A 27,978-nucleotide genomic window follows, 5' to 3' on the forward strand; every position below is an offset into this window, starting at 1 on the left:
GGCTAGAGAATTAGTGAGAGCAGGGACTGTATTATTCTTCTGCCTTCAACTCCTCATCTGACTGCTGAATGGACTTCTGCTAGATCTCCATCTCAGGGCTTCCCAGTTTTCGTCTGAGGCCTGGTACCAATTTTCTATCATCTGTGATGAAATTAGAAAAATAAGGGCCCTGTGGGTGAATTTTTCAGAAAGCTAAATCTGTTTACATTTTGGGTGTTAAAATGTGCTTTTTCTAATGAAATGATGTTGATAGTCGATGGTAGGGTGTATTTATGTCTTTAGTTGACAACATTCTGTCAGAGCCCAAAATTAGTTGGAAATTTTACAGTTCCCTGAAAACCAAAGGTCTGGGAACACTGCTGTATCTCATGGGGTGGCACCAAGTCCCCAAAGTCAAAAGCCTATGAGTCATCCTTGGCTTCTTCTCCTTCCTCATCCCTCCACCCCCGCCACATTCAGACACTTAGCAAGTCCTGCCAATTCAACCTCCTAAATATTTCTGGAATCTGTACTCTCCTCTCCGTCCTTGCTGCCAATTCCTTAGGACAGGCCCTCTTTATTTTCCTTATACAACTGCAACAGTCTCCTGACTGGTCTTCTTGCTACTGTTCCCCTCTTACCCATGCCCACCAGAATGAGCTATTTAAAAATCATAAGTATATACCCATTTTCCACAGGAAAAAAAATTCTGTGTGGCAGACAAGGTTTTTTTTTTTTTTTTTTTTTCTTTCTCTAGGGGAATACTTTCTTGCTGTCCTGTGTTTATACTTTCTCCTGGTTTTGAGTGCCCTTTCTTCACCAGCTTCTTGGGTAACCCATGTGTAAGTCCAGTTGTCATTTCCTCTACAAATTCTTTACTACAAGTCTGAGTTAGGTACCTCCTTTATTACTCTAAAAATGCCTTGTATATATTTCTCCCTCAGCATTTCCAGATTAGTTAATATTCGTGTTTTTATGTCTGCTTTCTCAACAGCTTAAGAAAATGTGTTTTATCTATTGATCGTTCTCTCCCCAGCACCCAGTACAATACTAGAAAATGACAAATATTGAGTAAATATTTGTTGGCTGAATGCATTTGTTTGGTATTATGATCAGGTGTACACTGTGGGAGGTTTATGGACCAGAGTGAGGGGCTCCATGAGGCAGGGAACAGGAAGGGCCCTCTATAGAAGTTTAGGCTAGAGTGATGAGTACCTGAACTCAGGAAGTAGCAGTGGATATTGAAACATTTAGGTGGTGGAATTGGTGCTTGATTAGATGTATGGGGTCATGGAAGAACCTAGAATTACTTGAAGGTTTCTGGGTTTAGAAAATTGGTTGGTTGGTGGTATGGTTCACCAATGCGAATAAGCTCTGTTCTAGACACTTTGAAATTGAAATATTCAGAATATTGGTTAAAGTTGTCCAAGAGGTGACTGAGTGTGGCGTTTGGGGAGAGAACTGTTTCAGAGAGACAGGTTGGGAATTTTGCAGCCTTTAGGTATTATATGAAGCCTTGGCCACGAGGGCGATAATTGTCATTTGTTATTGGCTATGTAGCAGAGGTGGTGGTGCATTGGGTGAGAAGAGAATAGGACCACAAGATTCTAGATATTGGAGGTCCAGATCAAGGAGAAAGAAGCATGTGAAGGTTCTAATTGAAATCCTCGTTGTGTGTCTTAGAGTTATATCACTCTGGACAAATCACTGTGTCTATCTCAGCTTCTCCATCTGTAAAATGAGGATAATAATACCCACTTAATAGGGATATTAAAAGAATTCAGTGGGTTTGCATATGTAAAGTCTCAGGTACAGTCCTGGGCTCACTCTAAGAGCTCATAAATGTTAGAAGATTCAAGAAAATATTTCTCAGGACATGAACATAGTTTCAAAAAAATTTTTTTTTCTTAGTAATTACATTGGAGATTATAATTAACACCCTAAACCTAAAACGGTCTAGTTTTAAATAATACCAACTTGGCTTCTATAGTGTATAAAAACCTTTTTTCCTGTATAGTTCTGTCCATCACCTTTTCTGCTATTATTGTCACACATTTCATCTTTATACATTGTACAACCTTTACCATAGATGTATACTTATTGTCTTATGCATTTGTCTTTTTAATCATATTAGGAAAAAAAGATTTCCCAAACCAAACTACAATAATGCTGGCTTTTAAACTTTTTTTTTTTTAAATTTATGATAGTCACAGAGAGAGAGAGAGAGGCAGAGACCCAGGCAGAGGGAGAAGCAGGCTCCATGCACCAGGAGCCTGACATGGGATTCAATCCCGGGTCTCCAGGATCGCGCCCTGGGCCAAAGGCAGGCGCCAAACCGCTGTGCCACCCAGGGATCCCTAAATTTTTTATCTATGTAGTTAGTTACCTTTGCCATGGTTCTTTATTTCTTCATGTGGCTTTGAGTTACTGTCTCCTGTCCTTTCATTTCAACCTGAACGACTCCCTGTAGCATTTCTTCGAGGGCAGATCTTCTGGCAACAAATTCCCTCAGCTTTTGTTTATCTGAGCAGGTCTTAATTTCACCTTCATTTTTGAAGGATAGTCTCTCTGGATATAGAATTCTTGGTTAGCAGTATTTTTTTCTTTCAGCACATTAAATGTGTCATCCACTGCCTTCTGTCTTCCATGGTTCTGATGAGATGTTGGCTATTAATTGTACTGAGTTTCCTTTGTAGGTGGTAGGTAGCTTAATCCTTGCTGCTTTCCAGATTCTTTTTTTGCTTTTTGACAGTTTGATTTATGATGTGTCTCAGTGTGGATCTCCTGGTCTCATGTTTATGTGCCTAGAAAGCACTCAAATAAAAGATCATAGTCATGCAGCAGAATTAAATGTTTATAATTTCATAATAACAATAGTGACTGTGAATTATCTATCAGTAGAACGCAATCAGTATATTGTGCGTAAAAAGTTAAAATGTTTAATGCATGCTACAGAGAATTCCATTAAAAACTTTGATTTTTAAAAATAGTTTGAGGGCTTACAATAGGTAAAAAAAGAAAATTCTCATGTGGATAGTTGCCCGATAGAATCTCAGTATGAGTTGTTCCTATGGTTCTTTGCAAAAGAAAAGTTCTTCCTTGGGGGACATATAGTTAGAGCTACATTTTCAAATTCTTACCTCCTTTAATTTTTAATTGCTATCAACACCATGTAATATTTACCTTATTATATGAAATATTCCTAGAACAAAGATTAAACTCTAAAATAAAATTGCTTTTTAGGCATACTAAATCATAACTTAATATTATACATTTTTACATCTGAACAGAACAACCTATTTTCAGATACCTAAGCTTGGTAGTTGATAGAGCTATCAGTTCTTTTAACATTTCCAACTATGTTCTCTTTGCTTATCTTTTCATATAGTTTCCTGATGGTGTCCTTAAAATATATTTATAGATATTTTTTTCAGTTCTTAACATAGTAGTTCCTGGAAATTTGTTTCAACAGATCCAATTTTAAAATGTAAGATATTAGGGGTGCTTGAGTGGCTCAGTCGGTTGGGTGGCCAACTCTTGATTTCAGCTTAGGTCACGATCTCAGGGTCCTGGGATCAAGCTCCACATCGGGCTCTGCTCTCAGGTAGAAGTCTGTTTGAAGATTCTCTCTCTGCCCTTTGCCCTTTTGCCCCTTCTCCTGGCTTCACTCACATGTATGTGCGGGCTTGCTGTCTCTCTCTCTCTAATAAATAAATAAATCTTAAAAAAAAATAGAATGTAAGGTTAGGTGTAATTTTTATAATGACTTTAAAAAAAAACATGCTGTTGTTCTTTGGTTCTTTTGGGTATACTTCATTATATTAGAAAGGGCTCTGAATTCTTAGGAGACCCAGGTGTCTTATTCTTTCAGTTGCTTTGCCTGTCTGCATTCTTTTGGCCTGTGTTTCTTTGTACAGTGTACAGAACCAGATAATCTTTATATTTCCCCATACTTTGAAAATTCCATAATTCTACCATGCAGGATTTTTCTTTGGCTTGTATGATAAACATTAGAGTAATTTGAAGAATTTGTAAGCTGTCATCATTTCTCTTTTATTTCATGGTAATTCTGTTACTTTTGTGACCTAACAATTAGCTAGGCATCAGAAAAGTAATTTTATTTTTCCTACATGCTTTTTTATGGAGTTGTTCCATACATAACCTTCAGTGAGGTAGTAATGCATACATATTATTTTTTTCTCCTAGAACAAGTTTAAGAACTTATATTTAATTTTTAAAACTTCCCACTTCAGGACTGAGGATCAGGATTTTTCTCAGTAACATAGAGGAAGGAGCAGATTGAAGAAAAGTATTCAAGTCATGAAAGGAAGAAAACTTAAATAAGAAAAGAAGCTTTTATAATTCTTGTTTTTCAAATGGTGATTTTTTTTATTATTAAAAATTGGTAAGTTCTTGAGACGCCTGGGTGGCTCAGTGGTTGTGCATCTGCCTTCTGCTCAGGGCTGATCCTGAGGGCCTGCAGAGTCCTGCATCAGGCTCCCCGCAGGGAACCTGCTTCTCCCTCTGCCTTTGTCTTTGCCTCTCTCTATGTCTCTCATGAATAAATAAATAAAATCTTTTAAAAAGTTAAGTTCTCAGTGTAGAAAGTCTAGAAATAGGCAAATAACAGGAAACACAACTCAGTAATCTCATCACTCAGAGATAACCACTGTTAGCATCTTGATTTATCTTTCTGCCATTTTGTTTATGTATGTGGAATCAAACTGCACATATTCTTTTGAAACCTGCATTTTCTTTTAATAACATATTATGAATGCCTTTCTATGTTCAGTAAATATGAATCTGAATCACCTTTTTAAAGGCTGTGTGAGCTATGTATCTATTTATGTACCTATCTACCGGTCTTGCTAGATGACTCTCCAGAAAGTTTTTGTTACTGTTGTTTTTTGTTGTGTTTTTTGTTTTTGTTTTTTATTTTTACCAGTTTGTACTCCACAGTGATGTGGGTCCATTTCACAAACCCTCACAGACAGTATGCCATTTTATCATTTAAAATTCATTACCCAGTTTGAAGGGCTTAAGTAGTATATTGCTGGTGTTTTCATTTATATTTCATTAAGTTGCTACTATATTTTTCTCATACGTTCACAGTCATTTATGTTTCCTTTAAAGGAGCTACCTTCAGTGGTTGTTTTATTAGATACAAACCTAATCCTAAATACCTGAGTGAATTAGCGCTGGGATGAATTTACTCACCTCATAAGGATGTGATTATGAAAGATTTTTGGCTGATGGTGTAGGTACAGTTTGGTTAGTTTTCTCCTAAGACCCAGCAGACAGTCTTCAGCACAGACAGCTGCCTCGTTTTGGCGGATTCGTCGTTTTTCCTCAAGAGAGACCCAGAGCTGGAGAACAGGGCTTTTACAGGTCAGAAATGGAGACAGAACTGAATGTTGGAAGTTTTCCAGAATCCAGCACTCTTTCTGACTCAAGCCAGAGCTGTTGACTTTCCTTTCAAAAATATCATTTAACTCTGTGTTTTTGAGATCAGGATATCTTTTTCTAGCTCTGTTGGGTGAACTGAAGTGTGTTCTTTTTCTAACTAGTTAAGGGAAGGATGTGAGAAGGCCTAGGGGATCAATAGTCTCCAACTTGATTTTTCCTGTGAATTTTCCGAACATTTCTGTTTTTCACTCCAGCATGTGAAAGCATAGACTGCTGTATCCAGGTTTACCAAAGACATTTGGGAGTTGGCATTACTACAGCTCCTGTAAGCCAGTGTGTCTCCTTTGCCATAGATAGGTCTTTGACCCAAATGCTGCAGAGGTAGCATTTCACAATGGTTAGGAAACCAGACAGTCTGACTTCAGATCCTATCTCCACTGCTTACTGTCCTGTGCTTTAGGCAAAGTACTAAACCTCTCTTTGGCTATTTCTTTCCTCCTTTTGTTTTTATTTTGTTTTATTTTATTTTATTTTATTGTTATTTATTTGAGAGACAGAGAGAAAGAGAGAGACCGTGAGCAGGGGGGATGGAGTGGGGGGGGAAGCAGATTCCTGCTGAGCAGGGAGCCCAAAATGCTGGGCTTGATTCCAGGACCTGAGATCATGACCTGAGCCTAAGGCAGATGCTTAACCGTCTGAGCCCCCAGGTGCCCCTCCTCCTTTTGTTTTTAAACAGCTTTATTGAGATACACTTTATATACCATCAAGTTTATCTGTATCAACAGTTCAGTGGTTTTGGTCTATTAACTGAGTTGTCCAACCATCACCATGATCTAATTTTGGACCATTTTATCACCCCAAAGATACCCCAGTTGCATTACTGGTCATCTTCTCTTCCTCTCCTGCCCCACCACCTCCAGCCCTTGGCGACCACTGATCTCCTTTCCATACCTATGGATCCATCTACTCCGGACCTTTCATATAAAAGAAATTGTGCAATTCGTGGCCTTTCATGACTGGCTGTTTTCACTTTAGCATACCCTTTTCAAGATTTATCCTTGTCATACCATGTTCTACTTCACTCCTTTTTATTATCAAATGATATTCCATTATATGGATATACCATCTTCTGTTTATGCATGTATCAGTTGATGGACACTTGAATCATTTCTACTTTTTTTAGCTGTTATGAATGATACTGCAGTGAACTCTTGATGACATACATCTGTTCCTTTATCATAAAATGAGCACCATCTCATAGAGTTGTTGTTGTGAAAACTAAAAAAGCCCACACATGTAGAAGTGGCTAGTAGATAGGGAACAAACTAACCGTGTTAGTTAATAAATGCAACTTTCTAGCGCATCTCCTCACTTTACCTCAGTTGCCATGCTTTTTTTCCTAATGACATCTCCGAAGATCTTCTTTTACTTTGCTGGTGACTTTTCTCTGAGTTACAGTTCTGAAAGTCTAATTCATTCAGCAAACATTTATTGAACACCATTGCTATGAGTTAGATGTTGTGCCAGGGGCCCTGGAGAATCAAAATAACAGGATAAACAGAAATGTAGAGAGGCACTTCCAGTTTAAGGCTGGCTATCTCTAGATGGCTAATCTGTAACCTCTGACCTGTCAATGGGGTTTAAGACTTGGGGCCCATGACCTTCACACCAAATGCCACAGATTTTGGGGTCTCTTAATCCTTTCACTCATGTCAGGCCCTAATTTTGACCAACATATTTATGTTTGTCAAGTGGCTGATGGAAGCTGACTGTTGTGTAAATAAGGTGATTGAGTCTTGGTGGAGATCTCAACAAGTAAAAGAGTAGTTAGTATCTCATTCCTGCCCTGTAGCTGGGGTTGCCCCAAATGGTGTTTATTACAATCCATATGGAATATTCCTGAATTTTCTCAATTTGCAGGTTTCTTCCCTTTGTAGAAATGACTTTCTATTCTTTTTGAACTTACAAAACTATTTTGTATTGGAACTAGACTCAGCAAAAACAGCAACTCAGCATTGCTTAGCTACCTGTGTTTTCTGTCCCTTGACTTTGGGTAGATAGTGATTTGCATGATGACTTAGAATGCATTTGTCGAATATTTCACCTCTGCTACCATTCTCTGCCCTATAAGAGAACAAATAGGTTTTTATGATTTCCTCATTTGTTTGAGCTTTAAAGTAGTGTTTCCTTCTTCCCATAATAGCATATAGTTAGCATAACAGAATGATGCTACTACTTCATTCTTCTCTTTGCCTTTCATTCAGACAAAATGCAATATAAAGAACTGTTTGATAATGTAAGAGTGCCTCTAGTGCTTGCTGTAGGACTATGAAAGAAGTTTGAATTCTATTGTTTAATGTCCATTTCAGGAATTCATCTTGAATATGAGCAGAATAGTTTATAGACACCACATATTCCGATTAGAACTTCCACGTAGCTAATTTAGAGGCTAGGTAATAGTATACCAATTTTGTGCTGTCATATGGTACAAGTGTGTTTCCATATATACGAGTTTTACTGTTTGCTCTGTTTTAAATATTTACTTTAGTGCAAGCCATATCTTGTAAACTTGCCCAATTTGGGGGATTCCCATTTAACTTATGAGACATTTTGTGGTTAGTGGATGCAAAGATATTACCTCATAGATCCAGATTGCCACATATATGTTGATATAAGCTAAAACCAGATTAGTAGAAACTCTAAAGATAGACTAGAGGAAGATGAACCATGAAGCTTTCTTTTGAACACTCTCTTTAAGGCTATAAAGAATCAAGTGATTTAGTAAATAAAAGATGTTGACTTCTCATTCATTTGTCAAATGATGGTAGCCTTAAACTTAACAGCATGAACAGAGATGTCCCTGCTTTATAGTTATGACTTGACATATCTCTTGACCCTTGAATAACACAGGTTTGAATGCCTATAACCACTTATATGTGTGCAGATTTTTTCCAATAGAGTACTGTAAATGTATTTTCTCTTCCTTATGATTTTCTTAATAACATTTTCTTTGCTCTACTCTATTTTATTTTATTTTTTAAAAATACGGAACGTTTGTCAAATTTGCATCGGGGCCAGTTTTGGTATATGTACTGCACAAGTGAGCACCAGCTTGCCTTATTTAAAAAATTCAATATATAATAAATTTAACACACAAAATATGTGTTAATCGACTATGTTCTCAGTAAGGCCTCTGGTCAGCAGACTGTTAGAAGTTAAATTTGGGGGAAATCAAAAGTTACACATGGATTTTTGACTGCGAAGAGGTCAGCACCCCTAAACTCTGCATTGCCCGAGGGTCATCTGTGCATGTCCCCTTTTCAGCAATAGGTAGTGAGGTTGCTTAATTCAGGGTTCTAGGAGAACATATCTCTGAGCATTCGGATTCAGCCTTTAAATTAAACTATATTTGTGTTATTTTTAAATACTTCTCCTTGCCTCTTCCTCACTTCCTCTTACCCCACCGAGTCCTTTCCTGTTCTAGCTTATATATTCCTCTTTGCTCTAAACTTGTCTGTGTGTCTTCTGCCTTTCTCCACTTTTTCTCCACAAAATGTTTCTGCAGTCAGACCAAGAACCTCCAATAGGAATCCTGGGAGGAAGCTGTGTGCCTTCTTGGGAGAGATGAATTAGTCTGCTCTGGGACTGTCAGTTACTCTTGCCCAATGGACCAGCTCATCGAGGGATCATTTAAAGGAAATTGTCTCCCAGCAAGTCAGGGTTTGTTCAGTCACCTAGAGGAAACTACTACTATTTATATGCTTGACCTTAATTCATTTTGTCTTAAATGTAAAACATATTTGAAGTCAGATATTGATGTTTCAAAATCATTTAACCATTTCAAGATACGTATAAATGTCTTGGGACAATTTTGGGTTTGTTTTTGGTTTTTTTTTTGGTAAGTGATAAAAGCCCCGCTCAAACTGGGTAAACATAAAAGTGATGTTACTGGCTAACATAACTAATAAATCCAGGGTTATGTTGGCACAGGTGGGGCCAGTGCTTAACCAGTGGCGTCTAGAATCTCTTGCCTATCATTTCTCTGCCTTGGCTCTCTTTCCCGTTTGGCTGCATTCCATGATATCCTCACTAAAGTGGTTGCAAAGACAGCCATCGGCACCTGCAAGCTTATATGTTGCCAGTTTGGTAATCTCAGAATAAAAAGAGCTCTACTCTCCCAGAAGTTCTAGTAAAAGTCCTGGGACTGAGTCATATGGTCCTCTCCATCCCTGAATCAGTGTGTCACTCTGTGGGGTAGGTTACATGCCATACTGCACTCATGCCCCCAAACTATATTGCCTGAATAGGAGTAGTTCCTCAACAAAAAAATGAGAATATGGCTTATGGAAGAGGTAATAGGTGTTGCAAAAGCAGACACATCACAGATGTCTACCGAATATTAGGATGTAGAATGAATTCACTTTGATGTGATAAAGTTTCATGTTATATTTATAGAATTTATTTCAAATTAATACTTAGCCAGATGCATTACTTACAGTTTTGTATATCAGTCTCCTCTCTCTCAGCTAGATAGTAAAGCTCTTAAAGATCATATCCATCTTAGATGTACTGGAATTTCTAAAACTTAGTACCGCACCTGCACATGGTAGGTACTCATAAATGTTTACGGATGCTGCTGAAGTGGCAAGTTCCTTCTAGCAGCATTCTCATTTTTGTTGGTGGCAAATACCTCTGGAGTTACACCATTCAGTATTGCTTTAGAACAAGTGCACACACAGTCCATATTTAATGAACAAATGGAGAATACCCTGGCCAGTATCCAGTAGTGCAGGGCAAGAGGGATGCATGAACATAACCTTGTGTGCGTGCAAGCTATAGGCACAGAATGTACTTCATGGACTATAGAGAAAGAGAGAGAAAAAAGAATTCTTCTCAATTCCAAGGACTGGCTGTTGTTCAAATAAAATTTTGTTTAGCGCCCTTAGGCAGCTGTGCCAGACATCTCTCAGCTCTTGAACTATTTGATGTCCAAACATTCAAGGGTATGAAAAAAAAGTGACAGGAAAAAAAATCCTCGTAGAACTTCCTGTGACAGGTCAAAGTTTAATCACAACAAATAATACAGATTTCCCTTTTATTATAACCAAAAAAGAAAGGCAGGGCTTGTGTTTACAAAGCATGTTGTTTGGGAGACCTTTGTAAATTGTAATCTTTGGAAATCCCAAATCTATTGGATGTAATCCCATCCATTAGATGAAGGCAACTTGCCTATGCAATAGATCCAGAATAGCAAGTTAAATGGAAAACATGAACAGGAAGCAGTCATTAAGAATTACAATGGATAGGATGCAGAGTTAATTCACGGAGATATTTTGTTATGAGATAATTACATCACTAGGACAGCTGGAAAGCTTGAGTGCTATGCTGGACCTCAAGTGCTGCTCTCTGCTCTACAGCTGAGGGGTCAGGACTGTTGAGACAGGGAGATAACTTACTTTATGGGATAGTGAGGGGCTTGGCTGACTTAATTGTAAAATGGTAATGATGTATCTGGCTTTTTTGGATTGCTTTTTGCATAGCTAAACTGGATTCATAGTTAGCGAATGCTGAGAACCACTTTTCACTTCTTTCTGAACATTCACTTGGATCACATTAAACTAAGCTCTAGTAGATGCATATTGAATGGTAGTTTTGACTTCCTCCAGAAGACATCTATTTTGTTCATATTCAACATGGTGTGATTATGTTTCTGTTATGGAATTGCAATCACACAATCATTGAAATGGTATTTTTATTAGTTTACTGAATAGCAAAAAAAAAAAAAAAAGTTTTCAAAAGTCTTAAGATGTTGGTCAACACAAAGAATCATACAGTTATTTTCCAGTGTTTATATTCTAATGTTCAGACCTGTCTGGCTCTTTTGTTTTGCAAGTGTAGGGGTTATAGGCAGCTTGGTCACATTCCTCATTGATTTATATAAATATATTACAGATTGTTAACCTCCTGCCAAATACCAGGGATTTCAGTTCTTGTTTCGCTCAGTTGCTTTATGTGAGACTTATTTGTTATATTAAAACATCTATGTTCTCTTTATTGCCCACCACATTGACTATTATTTATTTGATTTGGGGCAATTCCAGAGGGAGTCATTGTAGACAAAAAAGCATCATAAATATTATGTTCTAAAATTCCTAAGATGAATACAGGCCTTTCCTGCTATTTGAAAGTAGAATGTTCCTATGAAACCTTTTGTAGGCTGAAATGGTGTAAAGTAAAGAAGCAATTACCATTAATTTATATGGAAAAATTTTTGAGTGTTCCCAGATCCAAAAAAATAACCTCTCCTAGGCTTTTCTGGTACCCTAGGACACATGTTGCTAGTGGGTGCACAAAATAAAATGAGATAAAGCACACATGCTCACAGAGACCGTTCAAAGCTAAGGCGGGTTGTGCCTAGAGGGTGAGTATAGTTGTGAGGAAGGAGCTTGTGGGGGTGCCTCACTGTTTGGGGTGCATGCTGCCTCTATAAAGGCTCATTACAAAACAAGTATTGAATGCTATTTTCACTTTTTTCTTTTTCCCTAAAAGCAAAAATCCTCTTTCTGGTTTCTTTGCTTAACAAAAACAGGTGTACTAATGTAGGACTTTTGTAAAAGTGCGGTGGTGTGATGTGAAAGTGAAGTGGCACAAACTTTCGAAAACTGGGGGGATGCCTGTATTTATATTGTTGATTCAAATGCATTTCCTATACATTATGACTAATATAACTTATTTTTTATAGTGATAATGTTCATTAACAAGTCAGACTGAATTTTGTATTTTAATGTATATCAGTATTTCCCAAAATGTCTTCTATGGAGTCCTGGCTCTGTAAGATATTGACCATGAACATTGGAGCCAAAAGAGGCAGGTATCCTACAGGTCCTCCCAGGACCTCTAGTTCCCTTGATGTCACTTGTTAATTTCTTTCTTTTACTTTTTCTTTTTTTTTTTAAGATTTTATTTATTTATTCATGAGAGACACAGAGACATAGGTAGAAGGAGAAGCAGGCTCCCTGCAGGGAGCACCATGCGGGACTCAATCCCAGGATCACGACCTGAGCCACCCAGGTGCCCCCACTTGTGAATTTCTAAGGAGAAAGTATTATGCTGCGTTTTCCAGATGAAATTAATATTAGCACCCTAACCACCTGGAAAGGCACCATCATGGGCCTCCAGCTCCAGACACTGATGACTGAGGCTTTACTGTGGCCTGACTCCCAAGACTTGAAGACAGAGGAAGCTAAGAGGGTTGGTTCTGAGGGGAGGGATGGCTGCAAGGCACTCAAGGCCCAAGGTAGCGACAGAGACATAGGAGCACTTTCCCAGGGCCCCAGCCATGGCCAAGTCTAGGGAGTGGCTGTAGCATTGGGTAGAGGAGCTGGAGTGGGAACTGGCCAGGGAGGGAAGTCGGGCTGTGGGTGGACTGGCTGTGGGTGGACTTCTCATCAAGAAGCTGGACCTGGGGATACCTGGGTGTCTCAGTCAGTTTAGTCTCTGTCTTTGGCTCAGGTCATGATCCTAGGGTCCTTGGGATTGAGCCCTGCATTGGGCTCCCTGCTCAATAGCAGGAGCCTGCTTCTCCCTCTCCCTCTGCTATTCGCCCCAGTGTGCTCTTTCTTTCTCTCTCGTCAAATAAATAAATAAAATCTTTAAAAAAAAAATCAAAGAAAAGAAAAGAAGCTGAGCCTGGAGGTGGTGGACTCTAGTCCCTATAGCTGCCTAATGGCACTGAAATGAATGGGAATTAGAAGCAACTGCGAGGACCTCCATACCTTTGCTTTAGCAATGATAGGTGTTGGTGGAGTTGGTAGCGTGACTGCTGATGTGGCATTGGTTAAGTTGCTACTCTTTGACTATGACAAGAAGGAACTGGCCAATATGAATAAACCTTTTTCCCAACTTCCAGTCAAGCAGGATTAAGTAAAGTTCAAGTAGCAGAATATGCTTTGAGGAACATTAACCCTGATGTTCTTTATAAAGCACACAACTACAATATGACCTCAGTAGAAAACTTTCAACATTTCATGGATAGAATAAGTAATGGTGGATTAGAGGAGGGAAAAGCCATTGACCTACTTCTTAGGTGTGTGGACAGTTTTTGAAGTTCGGATGACAATAAACACAGCTTGTAATGAACTTGGGCAAATGTGGATGAAGTCTGGGGTCAATGAAAACGCAGTTTCAGCTCATAATTCCTGGGGAATCTGTTTATTTTGCGGGTGCTCCACCAAATTGCTGCAAATATTGATGAAAAGACTCTCAAATGAGAAGTGTGTGTGCAGCCAGTCTTCTACCACTGTGGGAATGATGGTTGGGATCTTGGTACAAAATGTTTTAAAGTTTCTGTTAAACTTTGGTACTGTTAGTTTTTACCTTGGATATAATGCAGTGCAGGATTTTTTTTCCCTACTGGGTCCATGAAGTCAAATCCTCAGTGTGTTGACAGAAATTGCAGGAAGTAGCAGGAAGAATATAAGAACAGGAAGTCGGTTGTTCAAGAAGAAGAAGAGATAATACATGAAGACAGGGATGAGGTATTGAGTTGGTATCTTAGGTTTCAGAAGAAGAACTGAAAAATTCTTCAAGTTCAGTTCCTGACTTACCTGAAGGTAAGTGTATATGGCTGTAGCATATACAATTCCCAAAAAGAAGGTTCTGTCCCTGAGGTAACTGTGGAAGATTCTGGTGAAAGCTTGGAAGACATCATGGCTGAGATATGTGGATAATGGACTGACCTGTATCTTATTTCCTGAGTTTAAACCTATTGCTGTGCAATTAAAAAAAAAATCATTTAAAAACTGGCAGAGCTTAGGGCAACATTAATTGATATATAATCTTCACAGAATTGTTACACTTTTTGAAAATACTATGTTACTTGTTGCTTTTTCCCTTCAACTAAATGAGTAATTCCCCCTTAAGCTTATGTTTCTTTTTTTTTTAAGATTTTATTTATTTATTCATGAGAGACACACAGAGAAGCAGAGACATAGGCAGAGGGAGAAGCAGGCTCCCTTTTGGGAGCCTGAAGTGGGACTTGATCCTAGGACCCAGGGATCATGATGCCTGAGCCTAAGGCTTATGCTCAACCACTGAGCCACCAGGTGTCCCACACATGTTTCAGTCTAGTTAAGAAAACTTAGCTACTGAAATGTTTTGGCCTTTTGGGGGAGGGCTGGGAAGAAACAACCAATTTGATGCTATATTTCTTTTCTTTCCAGTTATTCTTTGTGCCCTGTTGCCTGAGGCCATGGACAATGAAATGCGTAGTTCTCAAATATAGGGAAAAGGACAGGAGGTACAGCCAATTGATGAGAGCTAGTAGACATCTACTCACTGTTTAGAATCACTCTCTACAAGAAAACTATCCACTACTATTAACTTGGCTAACAGTGAATTTAAAATAGTTAACTTATAAAAATTAAAATGTCCTCTCAAATGTTACCTGATGAAATAAAAGCTGAAATGAAGAGATTGGAAAAGTTTGTAAACCTGTGAATTATATATTCAGAATAAGACAAAGGCAAACAAAGAGAAGCTGTCTTCATGGATAAACAGATAAAGGTGCTTTCAGGAAGTACAAATTTTATTTCTGCATTGACCAAGGAAAAGAAACCATTGCATCTGTGGAATATGTATCTGGAGTCACTGTACAATGTGGAGCAAGGAATATATTTAGGCTAAGGTCATCTAGATCATACCCATCATATGAATTACCTTCTGAATATTTCATTTAAATTTGATTCTCTAGACATTTACATAGTTGTCCTGTATTTGGGGCATAAAAGATACTTAAATTACCTCTGCAATGACTGACATGTATTTATTCACTAGAAGAGTGTCATTTGCCATGGTCACAATCACTAAATTATAAATTGATAAACTGGCTTTCTCTAGAGTTGCATACAAATAATGTAAGCTTAGAGAGCCTTAGTTAAATAAACTCCCGGTGGCTTGGAGACCAATAAAAAACATGCATGTATAGCCATTATCAGTAGGATGTTACTATGCTGTGCTGATATTCTACTCTGATGATTTTTTGCTTTGATGATATGAATGTCTAAATTAATCTGTAGGCAAGAAATGTTAATACAAAATGAAATATGTGATTTCCACTTGTAAAATAAAGTTTTAAAAATTTCAGGAAGACCTCCCCGACAAATAATACCACCTTCTTGAACCAGCATGAGACACTTCAACCGAACACCATTCTTTTTGTAACCTAGAAGAATAAAATAATTATATCCATTAAAATTTATACGGGAATGTTTTATGGTATGCACTGTCACACATGCCTCTTTAAAATTCCACATTTAAAAAATTGCCAATTATAAAGGGTTGCCTGGGTGGCTCAATCAGTTAAGCATTTGCCTTCAGCTCAGGTCTTGATCCCAGGGTCCTGGGATCGAGCCCTATATCGGGCTCCCTGCTCAGTGGGGAGCCTGCCCCTTCCTCTCTCTCTGCCCTTCCCCTGCTCATACATGTTCTCTTTCTCTCTCAAATAGATAAATCTTAATAAAAATTGCCAATTAAAATCCGTGCCTTTTCTCCATGGCTTATCATGTAGAACAATTGGCAGTGGCTTCCATGAGCTCACCTTTGTCTCTCTCAGGTGTGGAGTCTAATTGTTTCAGGTTCGTTCCATCAGTGAGTTTTCTTATTTTGAAGAGAATGATATAGGTTTGAGGAAAATAACTTGTGTGGGTTAGATGTTATTCTTGAATTGTGTCCTACAAAGAGTGTTTGAAAACATGCTTTCAGGAAAATGAAGCAACAAAGCATACTGCCAGGACTGTTAAGCAATTAACAACGGTTTAGAAGCAGGTGACCTTTTGGTTCAGCAGTTTTTATGATCATTTTTATTCTCCAGTTATGTCCTTCTCAAACTTTTTGTTTTCTTTTGGAAATTACTAAAATATCTTATATATATCACAAACTATAAGTGCAGTAAGAACTGGAGTTACTAAAATCAGTGTTGACCTGAGGCAGTGATAAAAAATACATTTTTTTTCATGGAGGAAATGTATTAATTATAATGGAAAACATTTAAAAGCAATGTTAAAGAAGCACAACTGTAATGGTGCAGTTCCCATGTTTGTATTTGAATTTAGTATATGTCATTTATGATTCACTGCTGTTTTATTTCATTACAAAAATAGAAGTAACCTGTAGAAAGAAGGTTGGTGTTTGTGGAACTCTTTTCTTCAAGAGGAAGAAAACAGTGAAGCTGGCAGAGTGTGTGGGTTTTTTTAATGGAAAGAGGGTGGTTCAAAGAAGCCTATGAATAAATGGTAATTGCCTCACTTTACCAAACTGAAAGAGTTGTTTTGATAAACACCCAGGCATCAAATTCATGCATGATAGTAATCATATTTGTCATAGCATGACATTCATATGATTAATGGCATTATCTTTAATGAATTTATTAGGAGTTTTAATTTTATCAGAGTAATTTTCCAGAATAAGTCACATTAGTGTCATCAGAAGACTTTGAAATTTCAAAAAAAAAAAAATCCAGTTTTGAAGTAAATGATTAAACTTAGAAATCGGGGCACCCGGGTGGCTCAGTCAGTTGGGCTTCCAACTCTGATTTCAGCTGGGATCTAACCCCAGTTGGGCTCAACATGGAGTCTGCTTTAGGTTCTTTCTTCGTCCCCCTTTGCCGCCTCCCCCTGCTCAGAGGCACATGTGAGCATGTGTACTCTCTCTCTCAAATAAATAAAAATAAAATCTTTAAAACTTAGAAATCAGAATATTTCGAAGTAAATACAAGAAGAAATTCAGCTGGTCTTAATTGATTTTAGTGGAGTTGTAGAACTCATCCCAGACTGCCTATAATTAAAAAGTAGCATGGATCTGGCTGTGAAGTATGTGAGGTTAGTGGTGGTGGTGTTCATCCCAACAGATTTAACTTAATTATAATGTTCTTTAGTTTATTTTAACGTTTAGTTTAGATTTACAGAGAAGTACCCAATATTGTGGGGCTCCGTTTAGCCCAGAAATGCAGTAGGGTGTCGTGGTGAACCAATTTGAAGTTAAAAATTCAACAGAGGTCAATATACAAAGTACATAATTGAGAACGTTGCATTTTAGTGATGGGTTTTATGCACATTTATCAATAGTTTCTTTGAAATGAGTGTTTATTCAGTTTTTAAAAATGAAAGAAAAGACTATGAATAGCATTTTATTAGCCATTGCTTAGTATTTATATTACATTCTTGTCAGATTTTCTTACGGCTTGTTTAGGGATGGTTTGTTTAATTATTCAAACATGTGGTGAGCATCTCGTGCTGGGTAGTGTGCTGTGTGTGATTGAAAGTAAGGAAAAATTTGTCCTTGGGCTTGAAAATGCTTCTGATTCCTGAAGGCTTTGCTTTTAAAACTTGAATTTTGAATTAGTTGTAGAATTTTGTGGAAGATTATTAGATTCTGCCCATACCAATTTAATTATAGTTTGTTAATCTAATCTGTCTTTATCACTTAAGGGTGATGTAGCTGACTAATGCAGTTTCAAATGCCACCTCTCTCCCCCCAAAATGTTGAAGTTTCCGTTTTAATTAGCATGATATTTGGAATTTTTAAACCAAGAAATTTTGCCCTTTCCAGGATGAGAAGTCTCTCTTAGAAATAAACCAAATTTCTCTTTATTTCACCATCTTTATTTTCACAGGCATGTTTGTAACACCTTAAATTCCAGGAAAATCAGGATGCATGGGTGGCTCAGTGGTTGAGCATCTACCTTTGGCTCAAAGCATCATCCCGGGATCCAGGGATCGAGTCCCCCATTAGGCTCTCTTGCAGGGAGCCTGCTTCTCCTTCTGTCTATATCTCTGCCTCTCTCTGTGTGTCTCTCATGATAAAATAAATAAAATCCTCAAAAAAAAAAAATCCAGGAAAATCTTCATTGTGGAGTCCAGCATCTCCAAAGAATGCTTAATTGGTCTCTAATAATTCTTGAACTGTGTGCAAAGAAGAACCATATTTTTCCTAGGCTGCAGTTTTTTAAACTATCTCCGTTGGCAAATAGTTGTATGTAAGTTCTTAACTAAGGAAACTCTCCAGGCAGACATTCTTATGCTGGTCTTGTTTTCTCTTTGCCACTGTGGATTTTGTCATTATTTACCCAAGTGCTTCTCTCCTGAATCTCATATTGCTATTAAAATATCAAATCCCATTAGGCATCCTTCCATATTATCACAAGGAATGATCAACACTGGTATTTTTTTTCTCATTGTATGATCGAATTGCCGGATATGTGTTAAGACATACAAGTTCTTTGCTTATTGCTATATACTTAATGTCTCTTTTCTTTTTTCTTTTAGATTGTTTGATGTATGCACAGTGTCACGAACAGACAGAGAAACGAAACTAACATTAGTGTTTGAACATGTTGATCAAGACTTGACCACTTATTTGGATAAAGTCCCAGAGCCGGGAGTGCCCACTGAAACCATAAAGGTATCAAGAGTCATCTTCCTGCTTGATTTAAGTTATCACACTGTTAAAGTTTATTAAGCAATTGCATTTCTTCCATATGAAAATTGCGAGGGGGGCATCTGGCTGGCTCAGTCAGTAGAGCATGAGACTCTTGATCTCAGGGTTGTGAGTTCAAGGCCCACATTGTGTGTAGAGCTTACTTTAAAAAGAAAAAGGCCAGAATTAGAGTTTTTGGAACACAGTTTTGGAACTATATATAGTTAAATATATTAACCCAGTGAGATGTTCAAAGAATAAGATATATTCTAGTTCATTAGTTTTAGGACTCAGTGAAAAAACCTTTTTAGTTTTAATATGTATTAAAAGTATTTAAAAGTATCTATATGTACATTATCTGCCCCTAACCTTAGAGGGTATAGTGTCATAAATATAGCTCAGTCTTTTTCTGATGATTGACAGGCTCCAAGCGATGTAATCTGAAACTTTGGGCCTGAGCACATTGAATAGTATAATTGTATACTGACTCCAGGACATGAATTATACTATGTAGATCTGAAATACTGGTTCTTAGGTCCTTCTTTCTCCATTTTTTTTCTCATTCATAAAATATTTATAGGAAGCCTAAGTACCAGGTACTGTCCTAAACCATTGGGATTCAGGAATGATGTAAGACTCCTTAGAGGTCAGCAGGCTAGATGTACTGGATTGACCAGAAGTTTTTCCTTCCTTGAAGTCTTATGGAAAAACTTACTTAGGAAGTTTTGTTGGTCATATTTCTGTTCTGCTTAATGGAACTTCCCAGTAAATCTTTTAGATCAACGTGTGCAGGTCTCCATTAAGACCGTTTCGGTTATGTGTATTAGGTGACTTAACTAAGCAGACTCCTTACCTAATCATTCCTTGTTTAGAAATGGGTCCTAAGGGGATCCCTGGGTAGCTCAACGGTTTAGCGCCTGCCTTCAGCCCATGGGGCAATCCTGGAGTCCCGGGATCGAGTCACGCGTCGGGCTCCTGGCATGGAGCCTGCTTCTCCCTCTGCCTGTGTCTCTGCCCTCCCCTCTCTCTCTATGTCTATCATGAATAAATAAATAAAATATTTAAAAAAAAAAGAAATGGGTCCTAAAATTCAGCATCATTTTAGATTGGAGGTAATAGCTGGCAATACTTTATCTTGTCTTTTAGTGATAGCTAGCTGGTGTTTTCATATACGGACACATATATAACTTGACATATTGAATAATTTATTCCTTTGGTTTTAGATTGATAACAGGTTTATGTTCCCATCTGCCCTTCCTAAAAGAATATATATATGCTCAGTAGTGCTCTCATTTCTTCCTGAGCAGTTTCAAGAACTTGAACTCTCTCTAAATGTGGGTATTCCGGGATGCCTGGGTGGCTCAGTCAGTTGAGAGTCTGCCTTCAGCTCAGGTCGTGATCCTAGGGTCCTGGGATCGAGCCCCATGTCGGGCTCCCTGCTCAGTGGAGAGTCTGATTCTCCCTCTGCCCCTGTCCCCACTTGTGCTCTCTCTCTCTCAGATAAATAAATTCTTTTTAAAAAAATTAAAAATGTAGGTATTTCTGGGGAGCCTGAGTGGCTCAGTCATTTAAGTATCCAATTTTTTATTTCAACTTCGGTCATGATCTCAGGGTTGTGAAGTCGAGCCCCATGTCAGGCTCCTCGCTTAATGCGGCATCTGCTTGAGATTCTCTCTCCCTCTTCCCCTCCCCCTCCTCACATGCACAGGTTTTCTCTCCCTCTCCCTCCTTCTCTCTCTCTCTAAATAAATAAAATCCTAAAAAAAAGTAAATGTAGATATTTCTTCTTATCTGTTTTTGGCCCTCTTCTCCTTTATCTCTGTACACCTTTTTCCTCTCAACTTCAATTCCAATGTGGCTTCAGTTCCCTCCTTTATGAGCTTGTCTAAAATCCTCTGTTCACGGGATGCCTGGGTGGCTCAGAGGTTGAGCATCTGCCTTTGGCTCAGGGCGTGATCCCAGGATGGAGCCTGCTTTTCCCTCTGCCTGTGTCTCTGCTTCTCTCTCTTTCTGTGTCTCTCATATGAATAAATAAGTCTTTAAAAGAAAAATAAATAAGAAAAAATAAAGGGATCCCTGGGTGGCGCAGCGGTTTGGCGCCTGCCTTTGGCCCAGGGCGCGATCCTGGAGACCCAGGATCGAATCCCACGTCGGGCTCCCGGTGCATGGAGCCTGCTTCTCCCTCTGCCTGTGTCTCTGCCGCTCTCTCTCTCTCTCTGTGACTATCATAAATAATAAATTAAAAAAAAATAAAATTAAAAAAAAAAAAAGCCACCTTCTAAAAAAAAAAAAAAAAAATTATGGTTATTTATGTCCATATTCATTCACCTTTGTATCCTGACAGTCACTGCACAATGATTTTTACACATAGGTACTCAGTAAATAAGACACATTGACAACCTATCTTCAGATATAATTATTTCAAAATTATTTTTAAATGACTTCCCACAGCTTACATATATACTATCAGAATAATCATCAGCTTCTTCTGAGTAGTTAGTTCTAAGTTCAAAATTATTTTGCAGGGGCGGGGGATCTTTTTTAAGCAAAACAAGGTAACTATATATTTATGCCATACATTACCACCTGCATAGATCATTTGAGCTTCATATTAAATTCTCCTGGCATTAGAGGCTGCTGAGTGGAATTGGTCACAAAAGTATCTGTGTATTTAAAATGGTTGATAGGAGGCACCTGAGTGGCTCAGTTGCCTTCGGCTCAGGTCATGACCCCAAGGGTCCTAGGATTGAGCCCTGTGTCAGGCTCCTTGCCCAGTTGGGAGTCTGCTTCTCCTTCTCTCTCTCCCTCTCCCACTCCCCCTGCTTGTGCATGTCTCTCTCTCTCTCTCTCTCTCTCTGCCAAACAAAAAATCTTTAGAAAAAAATAAAATGTTTGATAAGCCAGAGTAATGCACTGAACTAGGGTTTGATCAGACAGGAGTAGAAACAAAGTGGGTTGTGGGGGATTTATTTCCTTTTTTTTTTTTTTTTAAGAGAAAGAGAGTGGGGGCGTTGGCAGTGCAGTGGGAGAAAGAGAATCTTTTTTTTTTTTTAAGATTTTATTTATTTATTCATGAGAAACACAGAAAGACACAGACACAGGTAGAGGGAGAAGCAGGCTCCCCACAGGGCTCGTGGGACTCGATCCCCTGATCGAGGATCATGCCCTGAGCCAAAGGCAGATGCTCAACCGCTGAGCCACCCAGGCATCCCAGGAGAAAGAATCTTTTTTTTAAATTATGTTTTAAAGATTTTATTTAGTTATTTATTCATCAAAGAGAGAGAGAGAGGCAGAGACATAGGCAGAAGGAGAAGCAGGCTCCATGCAGGGAGCCCTACGTGGGACTTGATCCCGGGTTTCCAGGGTCAGGCCCTGGGCTAAAGGCGGCGCTAAACCGCTGAGCCACCCCGGCTGCCCCGGGAGAAAGAATCTTAAACAGACTCTACACCGGTGTGGAGCCTGATGTGGGGCTCAATCTCTCGACCCTGAGATCACGACCTGAGTCAAAATCTGGAGTTGGATGCTTAACCAACTAACCCACCCAGGTGCCCCAGGTTTGGGGGAATTCTTAAGGGTGGGGGTGTAAGGGTAAAGTAGGATAAGATGAGGAATAGGCAGAAAGGTGGTCACCAAAGTGAGATAGAGGAGAGGAGCTTGGAGAGTTGAGCCAGGGTTGATGGGGGAAGAAAGGGGCAAGAAGGGAAAATAATGCTGGTTATCAGAAGGTTTTGATAAGGTGAATTGTTAAAGTATTTCTGAGTTTTTCATCTGTCCCCAGGGAAAAAGAATGTCACTCATTCTGTATTGAACAGGAGATTCTCCCAGAGTCTGTTAATATCAGTGGTTAATTGAACATTTTTGCTAACTTAAAGGCTGATCAAAAGACCTATTTTGGGGGCGCCTGGGTGGCTCAATGGTTGAGAGTCTGCCTTGGGCTCAGGGCGTTATTCTCAGGTCCTGGATCAAGTCCTGCATCAGGCTCCCTGCAGGGAGCCTGCTTCTCCTTCTGCTTATGTCTCTGCCTCTCTGTGTGTTTTTTCATGAATAAATAAGTAAAACTTTAAAAAGACCTATTTTGTCTTCATCTTTAACTATTAAAAATTTTCTGAACAATACTATGCTAATCTACTTTTCTTCTTTATCAAATATAAGAATTTTTAAAAATAATTTGAGCTTTTGCGAGCTGTTTAGGCCATTATTTAAAATATGAATAATCATTTAAAACAATTACATAACCATCGTAAAACCATCAAATGTATAGTTTTAGGCCAAATGTAGAAATGATACAAAATTATTTTTAGAAAAGACATACTTTTGTTTTTGTGATTGACTTCTTTTTAAGAGTTGGTTGCAGGATAAACATCTGCTAAGTAAGAGGTTCTGGTTAGTTGGGGTTCTGGTTAATTGAATTTTGTATGGACTCAGCCAGAGAACAGAAATATTTCATTGTCGTATAGGCTTATTTACAGGAAGTCTCAATAACTAGATACCTAGATCAAGAGAATGTTGTTATTATGAACAACCTATTGGGAACAATTGGATTCTTACATAGAATACTTTGTTGTAATAAGATTTTCTGAGTATACTGGTATAAATATTTATTGAATATTTGCAGAGTTTTGTGTTAGCATTTAGGGAACACAAAAATGAGTTAGTCAAGAAGCTACTCTCAAGGACCTTGTAGTATAAGAGAAGAGGTGAAATGCACCCAGATGCATGTGGTACACATTTTCTGTGGTTATTGCAATACTTTAGGGAGTGTTTTCAGGTGAAAGGGAGAAAGAGAACCACTTACGAATTAGCACAATCTGTAGCTGCTCAGTCTTTGTATTATGGTACCAAAATATTTTATAAAATGTTCTTCAATAGATATTAGTACTAAGATTGTCTTGCAAGTGTCAGAACATGCCATATTATAAAATAATTGTAAATATGCAAAAAAATTCTTAACATGAAATAGATATAAAACAAAGTCAAGAAGAGACCTCATACAAGATCATTTTTCCTCCGTTCCCCTACCCCCCACCATGTTTTCTGTAGCACTATTTACCTATTATCCACTTAAGTTCAGGATATTCTAGTGCCTGCTCAGGACATAAATTATAGGAGAGCAGTACTTGTATACAACTGGAATGCTCCATGGTCTCTTACTAGGTATTAGAAAGGTAAAATCTTTTTGTTCAGTATTTTCATCAACATGTTTATTAGAAAAGAACCCATGATGGGCTTATTTGACCTGCTTCTTGCATAAATCACATAACAATTTTTCAAATGCTTTTAAATACTATTTGTTATTAAAAAAATAGAAAAGGCAGAAAAGCAGCACAGCCCTGAAGCCCTAAGTATTTGTGGAGGTTGATAGTTGGGTGAACTTACTAGAAAAGCCTGCGGTTATTGCATGGTATTCATGTCAGGCTTTGATAAAGTAAGTGAAGTGTATAGGCCTGAACTGAAAATTGCCATTGAGAAGCTCATGAGAATAAAAATCATTGGTGGTTCTTTCCAACATTTAAAAATACACCTTATTCTTTAAAGTAAATAAATAGATGCATATATACATCTTACACATACTCCATCTTGTGGTCTTCATCTCTTCCTGCTATCCTAAGGCACCCCATACATTGATGTTGATAATGATATTTCTTTAGAGGAGGCTGCTCACTGTCGTACTTTGAAGTCAACATATATTCACATTTTGCTTCATAGACTTACCATTGCCATACCGTGTTTTCCTCTTTCTAATTCAGAATGTTATCTTTAGTAATACTTGATTTTGGAGGAATTCAGTGCCACCTTTATTTTTATTTGAGATTTGACATTGTTTTGGACTTCCATGCTTAAACTTGTAAGACCATAATTGACACCTTAACAATTATCTTTTTTTAGGGTTCATGATAAATTTAGAATCTCTGCTTATATAGCACTTTCCCAATTATGAGGGCTTCATGAGAAAAAATGGGCTTTCAGATTCTTTTTCTCTTTCTTTCCCTTATCTGCTGCCCTCTAAGAGGGAATCAGAAAGAACCTGTAAATAAAATCCATTTCCTTGTTCTTTAATTATTGTAACTGCTACCCAGAAAATGAATTATGTGGCAGGATATATATCGGGAGAATAAAATCTTCTGTTTTTTTTTTTTTTTTTTTTAATAGGGTTTTAGAATGGAATGCCCTATTCTACTTGAACTATTCATTGGGTACTTAGGCTTGCCTATAATAGTACAAGATATTTTCTAGTACATACCTGGCTTCTCAACATCTTATAAACTCCTTCTTAACCTAGTGTCGTTCTTTGGACATTGCATATAACATGTTTGATGAAACTGGCAGTATAATTTCACAAGTAGAAATTCAAGACATGAAAGATCAGCTGCCTCTCCAAAATAGGACAGAGTTCTTTTAGCTCAGGACCATATGGCCCCTTTGTATGACTCAATCTTGGAATAAAAATGACATTTTACTTATGTATTTCTATGATAAATGAATTCTATAGGGCTTGAGAAGGCCAAAAAGCTCAAGGTTTGTGTGTCTGTATGGGTCATTTTCCCTGTGAATTAGATTTCATTTTATCTTCAATTGAATGTTTCTTACAGATTTCTGTTGGTTGTCATCTTTTCACTAGAAGATAAAATATACTATTAGGTTTATTTTACAAAACCCAGACTTCAGAGACTGACACACACTCTTAATAGCACCTGTTTTCTGCCTCTGGGAAATCTGTTTTCATGAGTAATATCTGCTTGCAGTCAACAGTGGCTCTGGTGTCAGTATGAGATGCCCAGGGCTGATTCATCTTTCTCCATCTGACATAATGCCAAGTGACTGATGGGTTCCCCCTCCACGCAGATGAGGAAAAGTGTCCCAGACCCTTCTCTCCTCTCACCCCTAAAGGAGTCGAACCATTGCCCATTCTCGGGCTCCTGGTGGTCTCCACTTTGCTTGAATTATGAGCAGGTGATTTGTCTCATCTTTGTAGGACACAGAGCAAATTAACATGAAAATATCGCTTCTCAGAAAACAAGGCAGGCTTGAATGGCCTGTCGTTGCTGGTCATTAGCCATCTGCCACAGACACTCATACTCTGTTTATCACATTGGAAATTCAGAGCAGATGTTGCATAATAAGGTGATCCCAAAAACAAGGCAAGAAATTCAAAGAACACATACTCCACAATAATGATAAGGATCCTGGAAGGACGTTTTTTTTTTTCCATCTAATATCATGGCTGATTAATTGAATAGACTGTGTTTTTAAAAACACACCATGCACACACACATCTGTCCTTGTGTTTAATGCTGCTTTTTGTAGTAACATGAAATAATTTTGAAAGAAAATGCATAAGTGAAAGATGCCTGAGAGGACTGTTTTAATAAAATTAATTTTAATAAGGCAAAGTAGAATGTCATAATGACACTAAGGACCCCATAGGTCAGTCATGCCAGGGTTGATTTTTAGTCTAGGATGGGCCTCATCATATAGCAATTCAGCTTCAGACAGTTCACATGGTACAGTTGAATCGCTATGGGTTCATTGCTCACCACTGCTGTTTCCCAAACAGTTAATTTTCTTTTTTAGTACTCAAGATCCTCCATTCCCTGTAGCCTTTCTCTCCACTGCTCCTCCCACCCACCCTTGTCCCCACCACCACCATGGTCACCACATCCCCTCACATGCTTAGCTTTCCTGGGTTCTGCATAGCTCTGCACCAGCCCTCTCTTCTGTCCCTGGCTTTGGGCTCTTTCCAGCCTGCGTTCTAGGAGTCTTTCATTTCAGTCCCACTACCCTTCCACAATAAAGTGGTATTTTACTGGCTATTACAGTGTTTTATCAAATCAGTGTATGCACATTCTAGGCCCTTATCATGCCTTATAAAAAGCCTATCATTCGGGGCATCTGGGTGGCTCAGTTGGTTAAGCATCTGACTCTATTTCAGCTTAGGTCTTGATCTCAGTGTCATAGGGTTCGATGCTGTGTGAGGCTTCCCACTCAGCAGGGAGTCTGCTTGAGGTTCTCTCTCTCCCTCTCCTCCTACCCCATGCTTGCACGTGCTCACTCTCTCTTTCTCTCTCTAAAATAAATAAATAAATCTTAAAAGTCCCATCATTTATAGTGTATTAACCATTGCGCTTGGAGGCATTCAGTTATTTTTTTTTTTAACAGGCATCTGGACTTTCCCTCAGGAATGCAGCCTAGATTATAGTTTTTTTCCTATGGAAAGTCAGCTTCAAATATAGTCTTTTGACTCAACAGGAATGTTTTCTCCACCCAAACACATCCTTACCTATGTATGTGCTCCCCCTATACATACATACACACAGAGCTGGGGGATATCTTTAAGAGGAACATCTGCTATATTGCTCTCAGGAAGAGTTAAGCAGCCAGTCCGAGAGTAGCCAGCAGAGAGGCACCCCATAGTTGGTCATTGACTCCAGTAGGAGAGTTCGTCAGAAGGAAGTGAGTCAACACTGAGTTTCCCCCAAATGTAGGGGGAAATGTGGAGTGTATAAGTTATAAGTGTGTAGTAACTTTCAATAAATCAAGGATCTTCTTCAAGGAGAACATATTTAGACAATCTAGGTTTTGAGGACTCCCTCAAAAACAAATCCTTAGGCAATTTCCCAGCCCCTGTGGTAGCTGAAAATATCAGGAGAAAAAGGACAGAATGATGCAAATACATGATTATCTAAAAGTATGTAATAACAAACTATAACAGTTATTTAGTGGTTTGGATTTTTTTCTCCCTAACAGGAAATAGGGGTTAAAAAAAAAAAAAAGCTAGTGTCTTTCTTACGACTGACTCACTAAAATAAGCAAATGACACTTTGATCAAGCTAATAACAGGTAAGTTAGAATCTTCTAGAAAAATTTTTCTTCACCTTGGATATGAAATCTGTTTATAGAGCCCATTAAAAAGTTGCAGGCAGTGTACACCTAGTCTGTAGTCACCATGGTGACAGATAGCAGAGTGATGCTCTACAGAGAAGAGGGATATTCCTCATCTAAATTTAGCATTGCCTAAGCTCTCTGGTTATAGTCTTTTTTTCTGGCTCTCTTCCTTGAAATGTTGGAACATTCAAGGCTTCACCCTCAGCCCTCTTTTCTTCACACTTTTTGGCCAGGTGA

The 27,978-nt window shown here is 38.3% G+C and overlaps 1 protein-coding gene and 1 pseudogene across 5 annotated transcripts in view; both read left to right on the plus strand.

Moving 5' to 3' along the window:
* CDK6 (cyclin dependent kinase 6) overlaps positions 1–27,978 on the plus strand; it is a 244,420-nt gene that overhangs the window by 46,884 nt on the left and 169,558 nt on the right. For all 5 annotated transcript variants that reach the window (XM_072784181.1, XM_072784183.1, XM_072784184.1 and 2 more), the window contains exon 3: positions 18,708–18,843. In XM_072784181.1, coding sequence (XP_072640282.1) covers positions 18,708–18,843 — 136 coding nt within the window. The remainder of the gene's footprint in view (positions 1–18,707; positions 18,844–27,978) is intronic.
* LOC140609067 (ubiquitin-like modifier-activating enzyme 5 pseudogene) lies at positions 13,096–14,271 on the plus strand (annotated as a pseudogene).

Source organism: Canis lupus, chromosome 18, assembly GCF_048164855.1.
Source record: "Canis lupus baileyi chromosome 18, mCanLup2.hap1, whole genome shotgun sequence".
Taxonomy (NCBI): domain Eukaryota; kingdom Metazoa; phylum Chordata; class Mammalia; order Carnivora; family Canidae; genus Canis; species Canis lupus.